Below are 18,949 nucleotides of genomic sequence, written 5' to 3'. Positions count from 1 at the left end.
CCAAAGGAAAAATAAGGGTGAAAGTGATATACAAAGGCCAGGAAATACCTAAAATGGATTTATATGTATTGCCAGGTGGAGGACCACCACTGCTAGGACGTGAATGGATCCAGAAGATACAATTAGATTGGCATTCCATACAGGCACTGAAGGTTGAGGCCAAAAAGGATGACGACATCACACCTGGACGACTGTCAAAAATGCTAACTGACGCAAAAGAAGTGTTCCAGGAGAGACTCGGAACACTAAAAGGCATAACAGCAACGATTAAAATAGAGGAAAATGCAAGCCCAAAGTATCTTAAGGCCAGACCAGTGCCTTATGTGATCAGACCAGCCGTCGAAGCAGAGCTGGAAGGGTTGGAACGTTCAGGAGCACTGTCCAAAGTAGACTGGAGCGAGTGGGCTACACCCATCGTTCCTGTAATGAAGAGGTCGTTGAGTAATACGCCTGGGGAACCAAAGAAGGTCTGCATCTGTGGGGATTTTAAGGTGACAGTGAACCCAGTCCTTCACACGGTACAATATCCGCTTCCACGAATTGAGGATATTTTCGCCTCGCTATCTGGAGGTAAACGCTTCACCAAAATTGATCTAGCCCAGGCGTACTTGCAAATGGAGGTAGAAGAAGCCTCGAAACAATACCTCACGATCAACACTCATAAAGGTCTCTATCAATACAACCGGCTGGTGTTCGGTGTAGCATCGGCTCCGGCTATTTGGCAAAGGGCGATGGATCAAGTCCTGCAAGGGATTCCAGGGACCCAGTGTTATTTGGACAACATCCTGGTCACGGGCGAAAATGACAGTGATCACCTCGCCAACTTGGAGAAGGTGCTCACCAGATTAAAGGAATATGGGCTACGAGCAAGTGCGAGTTTTTCCAGAAGCAGATCTCGTATTGTGGCCACGTCATCGATGAAGAGGGGTTACATAAGTCCCCTGAAACGATTGAGGCAGTAGTCAAGGCTCCAGCACCGGAAAATGTGTCACAACTGAGGTCGTTCCTCGGGCTGGTAAACTACTACCATAAGTTCTTACCAAATTTGTCCACGATATTACACCCACTGAACACCCTACTGCAAACAGGGGTGCCATGGAAGTGGAATGACGAACGTAGACGAGCTTTCCAGAAGTGTAAAGAATTGATCACATCAAAAGAGGTGTTGGCCCATTTCAACCCAGCACTACCAATTCGTTTGGCATGTGATGCATCACCCTATGGTATTGGAGCGGTGCTGTCGCACAAATTCCCAGACGGGTTGGAGAGGCCAGTAGCCTTTGCGTCTCGGTCACTAACCTCAGCCGAGCGCAACTACGCCCAGATTGACATGGAGGCCCTCAGCCTAGTATGGGGAGTAAAAAAATTCAACCACTATCTGCATGGGCAGAAGTTCACCTTGCTGACTGACCACCAACCACTTGTCTCCATCTTTAATCCTAAGAAGGGCGTTCCAGTGATGACTGCACAACGGTTACAAAGATGGTCCCTGTTTCTAGGGGCGAATCAATATGAAATAGAATATAAAGGCACGAAACAGCATGGAAACGCTGATGGGCTATCACGCCTGCCACTGCCTACTGTGGAGGAAGCACCAGCAGTGGACCCTATCGAGATATTTTATTTGTCAATAATTGAACGATTGCCAGTAACGAACGCGGATATAGAGAAGGAGACCCGCAATGATCCGACACTGTCTCGGGTATATGATTTGATGGTGAGGGGACGGCCAACACATGGCGACTCAATGTTGCCAGCATTCTCATCCAGAAGAGAACAGCTGTCAGTATGCCAGGGGATAGTGATGTGTGGATCCCGAGTGGTGATTCCACCCAAGTTAAGGGAGAGAGTGCTAAATGAGCTTCATGAAGGTCATCTGGGAGGGGTGAAAATGAAAAGCCTTGCTAGGGCTTATGTGTGGTGGCCGGGGATTGATCAACAAATCGAGGACCTAACCAAGAGCTGCTCAGGATGCCAGAAGGTCCAAAATGCACCACCACATGCCCCTCTACACCCATGGGAGTGGCCCTCCTCTCCATGGCAATGGGTGCATATTGATTTTGCTGGTCCATTCATGGACTCAATGTTCTTAATAGCAGTGGATGCTCACTCGAAATGGCCTGAGGTGATAAAAATGTCCTCAACCACTACAGAGAAAACGATTGCAGTCCTACGGACCATACTTGCCAGGAACGGCTTGCCAGAGCAGATTTGCTCTGATAATGGACCACAGTTTGTGTCCGAAGAGTTTTGAAAATTTATGAGAAGGAATTGGGTAAGGCATTACACATCTGCCCCGTATCATCCAGCCACAAATGGATTGGCTGAAAGGTTCGTACAAACCTTTAAAAAGGCGATAAAGGCCATGTGCGACGATGAAATTCCACAGCACAAGGTGGACAAATTCCTATTAGCCTACAGAAATGCGACACATGCAGCTACGAACCAGACCCCGGCCATGATGTTCTTTTACCAAAGGTTGAGATCTCGTCTGGATTTGCTCAGACCCAATGTGCGAAGAAATGTTGAGGATAAACAATTCCAGCACATCAATGAGAAGCCGACAAGGAGCTTCAATGTAGGACAACCAGTCTTGGCCCGTGACTACCGAACAGAGAAATGGCAACCTGGAACGATATGCACAAGGCAGGGGCCATTAATGTACACAGTGGATGTCGGGGAGAACATTGTGAGATGCCACGTCGATCAGATCTTAGCGTCACAGGAACGAGTCAACCCCATGTCTCGAGTATTGGGGCTGAACCCGACTTACCGGTAGCATCTACCTCTGAACCAGTAGCAGTGGAAACCGATGAACTAACCGACGAAAAGGGGCCAGAATCACCTCCGCACCAAGAACAAGAACCTCAGGAAAGGCGCTATCCTGAACGGACCAGGAAGCCGCCCCAAAGACTGAATCTATAAATGGACTATTTTCAGTTAATGTTGCATGTTAAAAATGTTAATTGTTAAATGAATGTTATGGTACTGTTAATCTAAAAGGGGAGGAATTGTTGTGTATGTACCTTTAAGAGAGAACTGTTTTACAGCTCCTGTATACTGTAGTACCGGCAGTGACCACACCTGTATATAAAGCCAGAGCAGGCTTCTGTACTTCAGTCTTGAGACTACTCTACTCCAGTAAATACCTGTTGATTGTTAAGTTACAGCATCCGTGTAGTTCTTGGGGAAACATCCTATTTAAAGAATCACGGATCGAACAATTTTGTCCCCATGTGAAGCACTTTGCATTTCTCTGTCTGGAATTTGATCTGTCCCCTGTCTGCCCAATTCCCAAGTGTGTTCAAATCCTCCTGTAACCTATCCTGTGCAGCTTTGCAGTCTACCTCATTCATTAGCTTCATATCACATGCAAATTTAGCCACTGCGTTTGTGACCCTTAGCTCCAGATCATTTATAAACATATTAAACAAAAGAGGTCCCAAAATAGACCCCGGCATCATCCCACTGGTAACATTCCCCCAGCATGATCACAATCCCTGTACCACCACATTCTGGGTTCCATTTAAATATCCATTGTAAGAAATTTCCACTGATTGCCACTATCTTTATTTTCATTACCAACCTTTCTGGAGGAACTGTATCAAAGGCCTGACTGAAATCCAAATATGACTTAAATACTCATCCCATATAAGGGGAATCTCCTCTGGCACCTGTTGTCATCTGGTTGGCTCCAATCTCTCTCCATCACCTATATGATATCAATATGATCCGTGCTCCTATTAATTTTCCCTTTTTGTTTCTTCTAAGATCCAGATACCCTGTCCCATGTATTCTCCCTTCACCTTACAGACTACATTGTGTTGAAATCAAGAATCAGCACAAGAGTTTCCTATTTTAACTCAGTCTTTCTCAAGACCTTCAAACTGTGAAATTCTATACCAGTAAAACAAGAAGTCATATAGAGGCCATATAGGAAATCAGGCAGAGTTAGCACACTGTCTTTTCACTCTGGGAGATAGGTTTGAATCCAAACTAGGCTGATAGAGTTGGTCTCCCTTCTCTGCAGGCTGTAGGGCTAAATGAAATGAGTTTGGGGCAGCCTCAATCCAGCTTGCACATACAACTGCCCATAATTCAGCCAGTATCACTCAGAGAGACCAGAGTGAATGGCTGGTGTGGGAGGTGCACTCATGCAGTAATGGGTGCTTTTCTAAGTTCAAGGCGGATGCACGTTGTTGAGCCAGAGTAAACAGGAATTTTTGCATAACCTTAAAATAAGAGCTAAGCCGTTCAGGGGTGATGTCAAGAAGCACTTCTTCCCACAAAGGGTAGTGGAAATCTGTGACTCTCCCCCAAAAAGCTGTTGAGCCTCGGGGTCAATTGATAATCTCAGTTTTGAAAATGATAGATTTTTGTTAGGTATGGAACCAAGGTGAGTGGATTGAATTGAGATACAGATCAGCCATGATCTAATTGAATGGCTGAACAGGCTCAAAGGCTGACTGGCCGACTCCAGTTCCGATATTCTACAACTGACCTGTGCTGTGCTTGAACTGGGATTGCATGACGCTGTCAAAAATGGGAAAAGTGTTCCAATCCCGAGCATTGACAACCCCCGCCTTGATGAATGCATAAAATCCTCTGAAAGCTCAAAAGAAATCAGCCAATGTCTCTATGGGTAGCTCAGTTTGATTCTGAGAATGACAGCAATAACAGTGTGTTTTCTGGGAGGTTACTTCATTTGTGCAGAAGGTCTAGCTAAATCAGTGGTTAGGCTGTTCCAACTGTAATGAATTTTAATCCGCTTTTCTTTCAATGTGTAATCAACAGAAAATTAAACAGTAATTCAATAACTTGTCACTCAGCAGGCCAGTATGGGCGCGTTGCTGTATCATCCTAAATTTAATATAATCATTCTGATTTCTTCAGCAGAAAACCGTCGTTTTTTTTCCGTAAAGACATTAATATATGTTTTGGCTTTACTTTAACATTTGCATTGCTTCCAAATGAAATATTAATAAGCAGGGCCTCATTCACTGTGACCCAAAATCCTAAACATTATACAGAGAGAGATCTGCTTTTCCTCGTTACAGGATTTTATACTCTGAAACTTTTGGTTACAGGCATGCTGAGAGTAGGGGGTAGAATTCCACGGAGGTTCTCCTGATCTCCATGAGAACCTCGGAGAATTGGCGGAAATAGTGGGTGATCGGGAGAACCCTCACGGGAATTCTACCCCCACATATCATGTCCAGACTCCCCCTTATTTGACATGGTGAATGGGAACAGTGGGCTGAGGGCAGCAATTCTCATTAATGTTGTCGGTGGAGTACAAAAGAAAGAAAGATAGAAAAAACTTGGCCTAGAAATTTGTCTCGTTATACGCAGCACCTGATATTCAGTTCTATTGACTGCAGTGGAACAGAATACAGGCGCTGCGTATAACAGACAGCCCATCCGATACCACCCATCTTACGCCACCGTCCGAGACTAATTTCTAGGCCCTTGTATTTCTCTCGCACCTTTCATGACTTCAAGATGTCCCAAAATGCTTTACAGCCAATGAAGTACTTTTGAAGTGTAATCACTGTTGTAATGTAGGGAAATATGGCAGCCAATTTGCGCACAGCAAGCTCCCACAAACAACAATGTAATAATGATCAGATAATCTGTTTTAATGATGTTGGTTGAGGAATAAATACTGACCAGAACACTGGGGAGAACGCCCCTGCAGCATTACATAAATGTGCACATCATTCAGGCAACCCACTCACCTGGTTGCTAAATACGTATGTTGCAGCCTGGCACTCTTTGCTGGCACAGACATGTGCCTCTAATGCCATAGGCTGCCCACATAAGCTACCTGCATGCTGCATGTTCATGGATTCACACAAAGTGGAACGTGGACTGGGCACATGCTGACGCTGTCTCTGCTCTTTCCAAATCCAACATATGTCCCTTTTGTATCTGCTTGCAGGAGAAGGTCACATACAATAGGGAGACCAGTAGAAGGTGTCACGTGGATTTCCTAACTGTAGCTATTGACTCCCCATGAGGAGATAGTCTTCTAAATTAATCACATTGCTGTTTGTGGGAACTTGCTGTGTGTAAATTGGTTGCCGTGTTTCCGACATTACAACAGTAACAACACTTCAAAAGTTCATCATTGGCTGTAAAGCGCTTTGGGACGCCCCGAGATCGTGAAAGGCGCTATAGAAATGCAAGTCTTTCTTTAAATTCTGGGGCTGATGGCAATATAGGTACTAGGGGAGGGGTAGTTCATTGGCCCAAGTTCACAAGAAGCACCATCCTTCCCTTTTAGTCCCTTTTTGTTCGTTCTCTCCCTATTCCCTCACTTGTTCATTCCTGACACACTGCAGCGCAATACCCAATATCGTGGCAGGTAGCAGTGTTTGATAGGGTGCGGTACCTGCAGCATTATTGTGAAATACATTTTTTCTTTTGATCCAGTAAGTGGCCATGCTGAAGCCACTGCCTGCACTCTCCCCGGTATCTCATGGCATCCTGCGCCCCTCACTCTAGCACCAGCACAGATACATCCACCCTGGTGAGGGCGGGGGGGTGTTCCATCAGTGAGCTGCAGGAGGGAGCACTTGAGCATGTCAGAGGAAGGAGTCGGAGCAAATGGTAACATTGGAGGAGGTAGGGCCTGCTAGCGGGTGGACCAACTCCAGTGCTCCATCAGACGCTGAGCTTGAGGATTCAGACACCACAGAGTTTGGGATTTGAGCATCAGTGTTTGATGGAAATGTTTGGGTGTGTGTGCTGAGCAGCCTGTTAAATATGGTGCAAATATGGAAGAATCTACAATGCACAGTGTTATGTGACTGAGTATCCAAGCTACAGACTAGCATGTAAATGTGCCACTCCATGCAGATAGGGAGCAGTTGGGCACTCATTACCTGAGGCCTGAAATGTAAGCATAGTTTCAGTAGCGAATGCACTGACTGGGTCTTTAGAGACCCTGGGCACCAGTACACAGCAATCTGTTTAATCAGGGTTCACATGGTGGATAATCAGATTGAGACAGCTGTAACACAGGGTTTCATCAGACTCATACCTGCCCCAAGGTCGGCTCCGACACAGGTCATCAGACATGCTGAGGGAGTACCTCGCAGCAGGGGAATCACAGGAGTTGGCATGGGTGCTGGCGCTGTCTCGCAGGGCGACGCCACAGCCTTTCATAGAATCATAGAATAATACAGTACAGGAGGGCATTCGGCCCATCATGCCTGTGCTGGCTCTATGAAAGAGCTTTCCAATTAGTCCCATTCTCATTTTACACGAATAATGAAAGAAAGGAGTATGTTTCTGGTGCTGATACGGTGTCATGGTGAGAATAACCACCATAAGTATCTTCTCAAGCCTTAACGAAAGGAGTGCATGCCATGTGCGTTTGCACCCTGCTCGCCTGTCGGTGTCTCAGCAGATTATGGTATGCTTTGGGCAGACACCAGCCTGAAGTCCTGTGCACTCGTTAACGCAGAGCCCACTCACTCATCATCAGCACTGGTGCAACACATCAAGGAATTGGTCCCATTATGCTAAGTAACGCACTATTATTCTGCTGCCAAAGGGCAGCTGTATGCAATTTAGGGTGTCCTTTTAAGGCCGTACGCAGCAATGGTTGTGCCTTCTTGAGGTCAGTTAGAGGCCAATTATTCTTGGGCAGATCTTTAGATCAATTAGAGGTCTGATTGGCTTTCTTTCTTCACTTTTCCTTTCAGTATGACTCCTAAGGTCATTTTCTGTTGATTAGCAGGTTTCTCTGTACATTGAGTTTCCTTATTGTTGATTACTTTTTTTAACCACAGCAAAAGTCACGGCTATCAGTGTGGATAAAGGGGCAGTTGTTTTGTTCTTTAGTTACTCTGACCAGGTTGATGTTTGAAAAAGGACACGGCCACCTTCAATCTCTTTCTGAGCAGTCAGCAGCACTTCACACTTCTGTTCATTTGTTTCAGACTCAAACGAAATGCAGGTCAAGCAGAGCGGAAATGTGCAGACAAAGAAGAGCATTGTAAGGAAGAGGATGATGGAAAAAACAACAACGTGATAAACTCAACTTACACGCAGCCATGTTAGGTTTCGCACTGGGCGTGCGCCACCCCTGGGACCTTTTGAACTAGGTAGGAAGTGCATAGTACATCTTTTCATAGTACATGTCAGTCCTACTCATTAAAGAGGCATTGTCGTAGCTGCTGGCATGGCTCAGTGCGTGAATGCACCATGTAGTGTGGTACTGAGCAATACAGATCTGAAGGTCCCGGGTTAAATCCCTGACTTGTGCTGAGTGAGCTAATCTCAGCTGTGGTAGCAGGTGAGGGGGTGCTACAATTGGCCTCATCACCTCTGGGCAAGGGAGTGGGGGTGGAAAAAACAACCACAATTCCTGCATCTGATCACTGTCTGGAAATCGGATGGGGAGAGGATGGGACTTGGCACGGTTATCCTCCATGGTTGGCTTAACCTGCCAACAGGGCAAATACATGAAGAATGGCCACTCAGGCAAGTTACCAGTGGGCCGCCGGAACTCCCAGAGCTGTATCCAGCAGGAGTCGGCACCTTACGGGGAGCCAGCGAGCAAATTGGGGAGTCTTTGTGAAAGTGTTTAGTCACTTTTATTTTTGTTTTGAAGAGAGAGGGAAAGCAAACCAGAGGAAATGTACATCATTCCCATCACAGTGGTGCCACTCACAAGTGATCAGAAGGTTGGCCGGACAAGACAATGCCCCTTTAACAATGTGCATTAACTAGGTGATAGAACTAACCACATCGTGCAAAGAAATTAAGCCATGTTGACTCAGCACGAGATTTGTTACAGACTTGGAGCGACAGTGCCTGTAGAGCTGGCTGTGAATTCATCCGAGACATGAAGCAGCTCAGTTGCCAATAAGGACCCGACCCGTCCCAGCTGCCCTGCGCCTTAACCTGCTCAGAAGTTTTTGCCACTGACGGCTGCAATCCGGGGTTCCGCCGCACTCCACATTAGATCCCGCCATTAGTAGCTTTGAGTTTATGTCTCTGGGAAATGCAGTAGAGAAAATGGTTTTCTATGTTTTAGGTTTACACTTGTACCTTTCTATTTCTGGATGTTACCATTGTTCAGTACAAAAAAAATACAGTTTTAAAAATGTACACAGACTAAAGACTAATATCCTATTAAGCTTTTCAGAATTAATGTAGCACTTTTTCACCAAAATAAATGATCTAATGAGACCTCAGTGTCTGTCATTATTGTGTTGAAACCGTCTGTTGCACCTTCCATTTTGATGACCATGGTAAATAGTGCACATGCATGCCATCTCCGTTCATGCTGAGAGTGTTTTGCACCTAGTGTCCTCCTGTTTGCGTTTACTGATGAAAGTCAGCACCACTTATTGCTTCGCCTTTCACCTCGAATTGCTGCTGCTGCTGCTCAACCACAACACTGAATTCTTCTATGCACCATGTGTGGGAAACCCTGGCATTGCAATAGTTCTGGAAGATCAGGGAGTCCTGCCAACATTAGGCAGCAGAGTTCGATCCCACACAGCAGCAGCAGCAGGTGGGAACCGCGAGTGATGGTGAGGGTAGAATTAGGGATAAAGAATCCCAGTGTGAATGGGGAGGGATAGAGGGGGGGGAGTGTCAGTCGGAGCTGCAACGGAGAAAAGTGTCACCTTGTGAAATAATAAAGGAGACATCAGCGGCAGCATCAACAGGGAGAATAGTGAAAAAGTGCCAACACCAACAAAGGGAATGGTGAAAGAGTGCCAACATCAACAGGGGAAACGGTGAAAGAGTGCCAACACCAACAGGTGAAACGTGAACAAGTGCCAACATCAACAGAGGGAATGGTGAAAGAGTGCCAACATCAACAGGTGAAACGTGAACAAGTGCCAACACCAACAAAGGGAATGGTGAAAGAGTGCCAACATCAACAGGGGACACAGTGAAAGAGTGCCAACACCAACAGGTGAAACGTGAACAAGTGCCAACATCAACAGAGGGAATGGTGAAAGAGTGCCAACACCAACAGGGGAAACAGGGAAAGAGTGCCAACACCAACAGGGGAAACAGGGAAAGAGTGCCAACACCAACAGGGGAAACAGGGAAAGAGTGCCAACACCAACAGAGGAAACAGGGAAAGAGAGCCAACACCAACAGAGGAAACAGGGAAAGAGAGCCAACACCAACAGGGGAAACAGGGAAAGAGTGCCAACACCAACAGGGGAAACAGGGAAAGAGTGCCAACAGCAACAGAGGAAACAGGGAAAGAGAGCCAACACCAACAGGGGAAACAGGGAAAGAGAGCCAACACCAACAGGGGAAATAGGGAAAGAGTGCCAACACCAACAGAGGAAACAGGGAAAGAATGTCAACACCAACAGGGGAAACAGGGAAAGAGTGCCAACACCAACAGAGGAAACAGGGAAAGAGAGCCAACACCAACAGGGGAAACAGGGAAAGAGAGCCAACACCAACAGGGGAAACAGGGAAAGAGAGCCAACACCAACAGGGGAAACAGGGAAAGAGAGCCAACACCAACAGGGGAAACAGGGAAAGAGTGCCAACACCAACAGGGGAAACAGGGAAAGAGAGCCAACACCAACAGGGGAAACAGGGAAAGAGTGCCAACACCAACAGAGGAAACAGGGAAAGAGAGCCAACACCAACAGGGGAAACAGGGAAAGAGAGCCAACGCCAACAGGGGAAACAGCGAAAGAGTGCCAACACCAACAGGGGAAACAGGGAAAGAGTGCCAACACCAACAGAGGAAACGGGGAAAGAGAGCCAACACCAACAGGGGAAACAGGGAAAGAGTGCCAACACCAACAGAGGAAACAGGGAAAGAGTGCCAACACCAACAGGGGAAACAGGGAAAGAGTGCCAACACCAACAGGGGAATGGTGAAAGAGTGCCAACACCTACAGGGGAAACAGGGAAAGAGTGCCAACACCAACAGGGGAATGGTGAAAGAGAGCCAACACCAACAGGGGAAACAGGGAAAGAGTGCCAACACCAACAGAGGAAACAGGGAAAGAGTGCCAACACCAACAGGGGAATGGTGACAGAGAGCCAACACCAACAGGGGAAACAGGGAAAGAGTGCCAACACCAACAGGGGAATGGTGAAAGAGAGCCAACACCAACAGGGGAAACAGGGAAAGAGTGCCAACACCAACAGGGGAATCAGGGAAAGAGTGCCAACAACAACAGGGGAAACAGGGAAAGAGTGCCAACACCAACAGAGGAAACAGGGAAAGAGAGCCAAAACCAACAGGGGAAACAGGGAAAGAGTGCCAACACCAACAGGGGAAACAGGGAAAGAGAGCCAACACCAAAAGGGGAAACAGGGAAAGAGAGCCAACACCAAAAGGGGAATGGTGAAAGAGTGCCAACACCAACAGGGGAAACAGGGAAAGAGAGCCAACACCAACAGGCGAAACAGGGAAAGAGTGCCAACACCAACAGGGGAAACAGCGAAAGAGATCTGACACCAACAGGGGAATGGTGAAAGAGTGCCAACACCTGCAGAGGGAATGGTGAAAGAGTGCCAACACCAACAGGGGAATGGTGAAAGAGTGCCAACACCAACAGGGGAAACAGGGAAAGAGTGCCAACACCAACAGAGGGAATGGTGAAAGAGAGCCAACACCAACAGGGGAAACAGGGAAAGAGTGCCAACACCAACAGAGGAAACAGGGAAAGAGAGCCAACACCAACAGGGGAAACAGGGAAAGAGTGCCAACACCAGCAGGGGAATGGTGAAAGAGTGCCAAAACCAACAGGGGAAACAGGGAAAGAGTGCCAACACCAACAGGGGAAACAGGGAAAGAGTGCCAACACCAACAGGGGAAACAACGAAAGAGAGCCAACACCAACAGGGGAATGGTGAAAGAGTGCCAACACCAACAGGGGAAACAGGGAAAGAGTGCCAACACCAACAGGGGAAACAGGGAAAGAGAGCCAACACCAACAGGGGAATGGTGAAAGAGTGCCAACACCAACAGGGGAAACAACGAAAGAGAGCCAACACCAACAGGGGAAATGGGGAAAGAGTGCCAGCACCAACAGGGGAATGGTGAAAGAGTGCGAACACCAACAGGGGAATGGTGAAAGAGTGCCAACACCTACAGGGGAAACAGGGAAAGAGTGCCAACACCAACAGGGGGAATGGTGAAAGAGCACCAACACCTACAGGGGAAACAGGGAAAGAGTGCCAACACCAACAGAGGGAATGGTGAAAGAGTGCCAACACCTACAGAGGAATGGTGAAAGAGTGCCAACACCAACAGGGGGAATGGTGAAAGAGTGCCAACACCAACAGGGGGAATGGTGAAAGAGTGCCAACACCAACAGGGGAATGGTGAAAGCGTGACAACACCAACAGGGGGAATGGTGAAAGTGTGCCAACACCAACAGGGGAATGGTGAAAGAGTGCCAGCACCAACAGGGGAAATGGGGAAAGAGTGCCAGCACCAACAGGGGAATGGTGAAAGAGTGCCAACACCAACAGGGGAATGGTGAAAGTGTGCCAACACCAACAGGGGAATGGTGAAAGAGTGCCAGCACCAACAGGGGAAATGGGGAAAGAGTGCCAGCACCAACAGGGGAATGGTGAAAGAGTGCGAACACCAACAGGGGAATGGTGAAAGAGTGCCAACACCTACAGGGGAAACAGGGAAAGAGTGCCAACACCAACAGGGGGAATGGTGAAAGAGCACCAACACCTACAGGGGAAACAGGGAAAGAGTGCCAACACCAACAGAGGGAATGGTGGAAGAGTGCCAACACCTACAGAGGAATGGTGAAAGAGTGCCAACACCAACAGGGGGAATGGTGAAAGAGTGCCAACACCAACAGGGGAATGGTGAAAGGGTGCCAACACCAACAGGGGAATGGTGAAAGAGTGCCAATTCCAACATGGGAATGGTGAAAGAGTGCCAACACCAACAGGGAAATGGTGAAAGAGTGCCAACACCAACGGGGGCAATGGTGAAAGAGTGCCAACACCAACAGAGGGAATGGTGAAAGAGTGCCAACACCAACGGGGGCAATGGTGAAAGAGTGCCAGCACCAACAGGGGAAATGGTGAAAGAGTGCAAATACCAACAGGGGAATGGTGAAAGAGAGCCAACGCCAAAAGGGGGAATGGTGAAAGAGAACCAACACCAATAGGGGAGTGGTGAAAGAGCGCCAACACCAACAGGGGAATGGTGAAAGAGTGCCAACATCAAAAGGGAAATGGTGAAAGAGTGCCAACACCAACAGGGGAATGGTGAAAGAGTGCCAACACCAACAGTGGGAATGGTGAAAGAGTGCCAGCACCAACAGGGGAATTGGGGAAAGAGTGCCAGCACCAACAGGGGAATGGTGAAAGAGTGCCAACACCGACAGGGGAATGGTGAAAGAGTGCCAACACCTACAGGGGAAACAGGGAAAGAGTGCCAACACCAACAGGGGGAATGGTGAAAGAGCACCAACACCTACAGGGGAAACAGGGAAAGAGTGTCAACACCAACAGAGGGAATGGTGAAAGAGTGCCAACACCTACAGAGGAACAGTGAAAGAGTGCCAACACCAACAGGGGGAATGGTGAAAGAGTGCCAACACCAACAGGGGAATGGTGAAAGGGTGCCAACACCAACAGGGGAATGGTGAAAGAGTGCCAATTCCAACATGGGAATGGTGAAAGAGTGCCAACACCAACAGGGAACTGGTGAAAGAGTGCCAACACCAACGGGGGGAATGGTGAAAGAGTGCCAACACCAACAGGGGGAATGGTGAAACAGTGCCAACGCCAACAGAGGGAATGGTGAAAGAGTGCCAACACATACAGGGGGAATGGTGAAAGGGTGCCAGCACCAACAGGGGAATGGTGAAAGAGTGCCAACACCAACAGGGGAATGGTGAAAGAGTGCCAACACCAACAGGGGGAATGGTGAAAGAGTGCCAACACCAACAGGGGAATGGTGAAAGAGAGCCAACACCAACAGGGGGAATGGTGAAAGAGTGCCAACACCAACAGGGGAATGGTGAAAGAGTGCCAACACCAACAGGGGGAATGATGAAAGAGTGCCAACACCAACAGAAGAATGTTGAAAGAGAGCCAACACCAACAGGGGAAACAGGGAAAGAGTGCCAACACCAACAGGGGAAACAGAGAAAGAATGCCAACACCAACAGGGGAAACAGCGAAAGAGAGCCAACACCAACAGGGGAATGGTGAAAGAGAGCCAACACCAACAGGGGAAACAGGGAAAGAGTGCCAACACCAACAGGGGAAACAGAGAAAGAGAACCAACACCAACAGGGGAATGGTGAAAGAGTGCCAACACCTACAGAGGGAATGGTGAAAGAGTGCCAACATCAACAGGGGAATGGTGAAAGAATGCCAACACCAACAGGGGAAACAGGGAAAGAGTGCCAACGCCAACAGGGGAAACAGGGAAAGATTGCCAACACCAACAGGGGAAACTGCGAAAGAGAGCCAACACCAACAGGGGAAACAGGGAAAGAGTGCCAACACCAACAGAGGAAACAGGGAAAGAGTGCCAACACCAACAGGGGAAACAGGGAAAGAGTGCCAACACCAACAGAGGAAACAGGGAAAGAGAGCAAACACCAACAGGGGAAGAAGGGAAAGAGAGCCAACAGCAACAGGAGAATGGTGAGAGAGAGCCAACACCAACAGGGGAATGGTGAAAGAGTGCCAACACCAACAGGGGAAACAGGGACAGGGTGCCAACACCAACAGGGGAATGGTGAAAGAGTGCCAACACCAACAGGGGAATGCTGAAAGAGTGCCAACACCAACAGAGGGAATGGTGAAAGAGTGCCAACACCAACAGGGAAATGGTGAAAGTGAGGCAACACCAACAGGGCAACGGTGAAAGAGTGCCAACACCAACAGGGGAAACAGGGAAAGAGTGCCAACGCCAACAGAGTAAACAGGGAAAGAGTACCAACACCAACAGGGGAATGGTGAAAGAGTGCCAACACCAACAGGGGAAACAGGGAAAGAGTGCCAACACCAACAGGGGAAACAGGGAAAGAGTGCCAACACCAACAGGGGAAACAACGAAAGAGAGCCAACACCAACAGGGGAATGGTGAAAGAGTGCCAACACCAACAGGGGAATGGTGAAAGTGTGCCAACACCAACAGTGGAATGGTGAAAGAGTGACAGCACCAACAGGGGAAATGGGGAAAGAGTGCCAGCACCAACAGGGGAATGGTGAAAGAGTGCGAACACCAACAGGGGAATGGTGAAAGAGTGCCAACACCTACAGGGGAAACAGGGAAAGAGTGCCAACACCAACAGGAGGAATGGTGAAAGAGCACCAACACCTACAGGGGAAACAGGGAAAGAGTGCCAACACCAACAGAGGGAATGGTGAAAGAGTGCCAACACCTACAGAGGAATGGTGAAAGAGTGCCAACACCAACAGGGGGAATGGTGAAAGAGTGCCAACACCAATAGGGGAATGGTGAAAGAGTGCCAACACCAACAGGGGAATGGTGAAAGTGTGCCAACGCCAACAGGGGAATGGTGAAAGAGTGCCAGCACCAACAGGGGAAATGGGGAAAGTGTGCCAGCACCAACAGGGGAATGGTGAAAGAGTGCGAACACCAACAGGGGAATGGTGAAAGAGTGCCAACACCTACAGGGGAAACAGGGAAAGAGTGCCAACACCAACAGGGGGAATGGTGAAAGAGCACCAACACCTACAGGGGAAACAGGGAAAGAGTGCCAACACCAACAGAGGGAATGGTGGAAGAGTGCCAACACCTACAGAGGAATGGTGAAAGAGTGCCAACATCAACAGGGGGAATGGTGAAAGAGTGCCAACACCAACAGGGGAATGGTGAAAGGGTGCCAACACCAACAGGGGAATGGTGAAAGAGTGCCAATTCCAACATGGGAATGGTGAAAGAGTGCCAACACCAACAGGGAAATGGTGAAAGAGTGCCAACACCAACGGGGGCAATGGTGAAAGAGTGCCAACACCAACAGGGGGAATGGTGAAAGAGTGCCAACACCAACAGAGGGAATGGTGAAAGAGTGCCAACACCAACGGGGGCAATGGTGAAAGAGTGCCAGCACCAACAGGGGAAATGGTGAAAGAGTGCCAATACCAACAGGGGAATGGTGAAAGAGAGCCAACGCCAAAAGGGGGAATGGTGAAAGAGAGCCAACACCAATAGGGGAGTGGTGAAAGAGCGCCAAAACCAACAGGGGAATGGTGAAAGAGTGTCAACATAAACAGGGAAATGGTGAAAGAGTGCCAACACCAACAGGGGAATGGTGAAAGAGTGCCAACACCAACAGGGGGAATGGTGAAAGAGTGCCAGCACCAACAGGGGAATTGGGGAAAGAGTGCCAGCACCAACAGGGGAATGGTGAAAGAGTGCCAACACCGACAGGGGAATGGTGAAAGAGTGCCAACACCTACAGGGGAAACAGGGAAAGAGTGCCAACACCAACAGGGGGAATGGTGAAAGAGCACCAACACCTACAGGGGAAACAGGGAAAGAGTGTCAACACCAACAGAGGGAATGGTGAAAGAGTGCCAAAACCTACAGAGGAACAGTGAAAGAGTGCCAACACCAAGAGGGGGAATGGTGAAAGAGTGCCAACACCAACAGGGGAATGGTGAAAGGGTGCCAACAACAACAGGGGAATGGTGAAAGAGTGCCAATTCCAACATGGGAATGGTGAAACAGTGCCAACACCAACAGGGAACTGGTGAAAGAGTGCCAACACCAACGGGGGGAATGGTGAAAGAGTGCCAACACCAACAGGGGGAATGGTGAAACAGTGCCAACGCCAACAGAGGGAATGGTGAAAGAGTGCCAACACATACAGGGGGAATGGTGAAAGGGTGCCAGCACCAACAGGGGAATGGTGAAAGAGTGCCAACACCAACAGGGGGAATGGTGAAAGCGTGCCAACACCAACAGGGGAATGTTGAAAGAGAGCCAACACCAACAGGGGGAATGGTGAAAGAGTGCCAACACCAACAGGGGAATGGTGAAAGAGTGCCAACACCAACAGGGGGAATGATGAAAGAGTGCCAACACCAACAGAAGAATGTTGAAAGAGAGGCAACACCAACAGGGGAAACAGGGAAAGAATGCCAACACCAACAGGGGAAACAGCGAAAGAGAGCCAACACCAACAGGGGAAACAGCGAAAGAGAGCCAACACCAACAGGGGAAACAGGGAAAGAGTGCCAACACCAACAGGGGAAACAGGGAAAGAGTGCCAACACCAACAGGGGAAACAGCGAAAGAGAGCCAACACCAACAGGGGAAACAGGGAAAGAGAGCCAACACCAACAGGGGAAACAGGGGAAGAGTGCCAACACCAACAGAGGAAACAGGGAAAGAGTGCCAACACCAACAGGGGAAACAGGGAAAGAGTGCCAACACCAACAGAGGAAACAGGGAAAGAGAGCAAACACCAACAGGGGAAGAAGGGAAAGAGAGCCAACAGCAACAGGAGAATGGTGAAAGAGAGCCAACACCAACAGGGGAATGGTGAAAGAGTGCCAACACCAACAGGGGAAACAGGGACAGGGTGCCAACACCAACAGGGGAATGGTGAAAGATTGCCAACATCAACAGGGGAATGGTGAAAGAGTGTCAAAACCAACAGAAGGAATGGTGAAAGAGTGTCAACACCAACAGGGAAACGGTGAAAGAGAGCCAACACCAACAGGGGAATGCTGAAAGAGTGCCAATACCAACAGAGGGAATGGTGAAAGAGTGCCAACACCAACAGGGAAATGGTGAAAGTGAGGCAACACCAACAGGGCAACGTTGAAAGAGTGCCAACACCAACAGGGGAAACAGGGAAAGAGTGCCAATGCCAACAGAGGAAACAGGGAAAGAGAGCCAACACCAACAGGGGAATGGTAAAAGAGTGCCAACACCAACAGGGGAATGGTGAAAGAGTGCCAACACCAACAGGGGAATGGTGAAAGAGTGCCAACACCAACAGGGGAATGGTGAAAGAGTGCCAACACCAACAGGGGAATGGTGAAAGAGTGCCAACAACAACAGGGGAATGGTGAAAGAGTGCCAACACCAACAGGGGAAATTTTGAATGAGTGCCAACATCTAGAGGGGACTGGTGAAAGAGTGCCAACACATACAGGGGGAATGGTGAAAGAATGCCAACACCAACAGGGGAATGGTGAAAGAGTGCCAACAGCAACAGGGGAATGGTGAAAAAGCGCCGACACCAACAGGGGAATGGTGAAAGAGTGCCAACACCAACAGGGGACTGGTGAAAGAGTACCAACACCAACAGGGGAATGGTGAAAGAGCGCCAACACCAACAGGGGAATGGTGAAAGAGTGCCAACACCAACAGGGGAATGGTGAAAGAGCGCCAACACATACAGGGGACTGGTGAAAGAATGCCAACACCAAAAGGGGAATGCTGAAAGAGCGCCAGCACCTACAGGGGACTGGTGAAAGAGTGCCAACACCAACAGGGGAATGGTGAAAGAGCGCCAAAACCTAGAGGGGATTGGTGAAAGAGTGCCAACACCAACAAGGGAATGGTGAAAGAGTGCCAACACCAGCAGGGGAATGGTGAAAGAGTGCCAACACATACAGGGGGAATGGTGAAAGGGTGCCAACACATACAGGGGGAATGGTGAAAGGGTGCCAACACATACAGTGGAATGGTGAAAGAGTGCCAACACCAACAGGGGAATGGTGAAAGTGTGCCAACAGCAACAGGGGAATGGTGAAAGAGTGCCAACACATACAGGGGGAATGGTGAAAGAGTGCCAACACATACAGGGGAATGGTGAAAGAGTGCCAACACCTTCAGAGGGAATGGTGAAAGAGTGCCAACAACAACAGGGGGAATGGTGAAAGAGTGCCAACACCAACAGGGGCAATGATGAAAGAGTGCCAACACCAACAGGGAAATCGTGAAAGAGTGCCAACACCAACAGGGGCA

At 48.7% G+C, this 18,949-nt stretch overlaps 1 protein-coding gene across 1 annotated transcript in view; it reads left to right on the top strand.

Moving 5' to 3' along the window:
* Positions 1–9,197, top strand: part of LOC147113767 (serine/threonine-protein kinase 32A-like) — a 653,668-nt gene extending 644,471 nt beyond the window's left edge. The window contains exons 12-13 of the mRNA XM_085995084.1: positions 7,950–8,114; positions 8,810–9,197. Coding sequence (XP_085851210.1) covers positions 7,950–8,070 — 121 coding nt within the window. The 3' untranslated portion in view covers positions 8,071–8,114; positions 8,810–9,197. The remainder of the gene's footprint in view (positions 1–7,949; positions 8,115–8,809) is intronic.
* Positions 9,198–18,949: the final 9,752 nt, after the last annotated feature.

The sequence above is a fragment of the Somniosus microcephalus genome, chromosome 8 (assembly GCF_052327205.1).
Source record: "Somniosus microcephalus isolate GS21.2 chromosome 8, FLI_Smic_1.0, whole genome shotgun sequence".
NCBI classification, from domain to species: domain Eukaryota; kingdom Metazoa; phylum Chordata; class Chondrichthyes; order Squaliformes; family Somniosidae; genus Somniosus; species Somniosus microcephalus.
The sequence above is the reverse complement of the archived record's forward strand: the minus strand, read 5'-3'. Positions and strand labels throughout refer to the sequence as shown.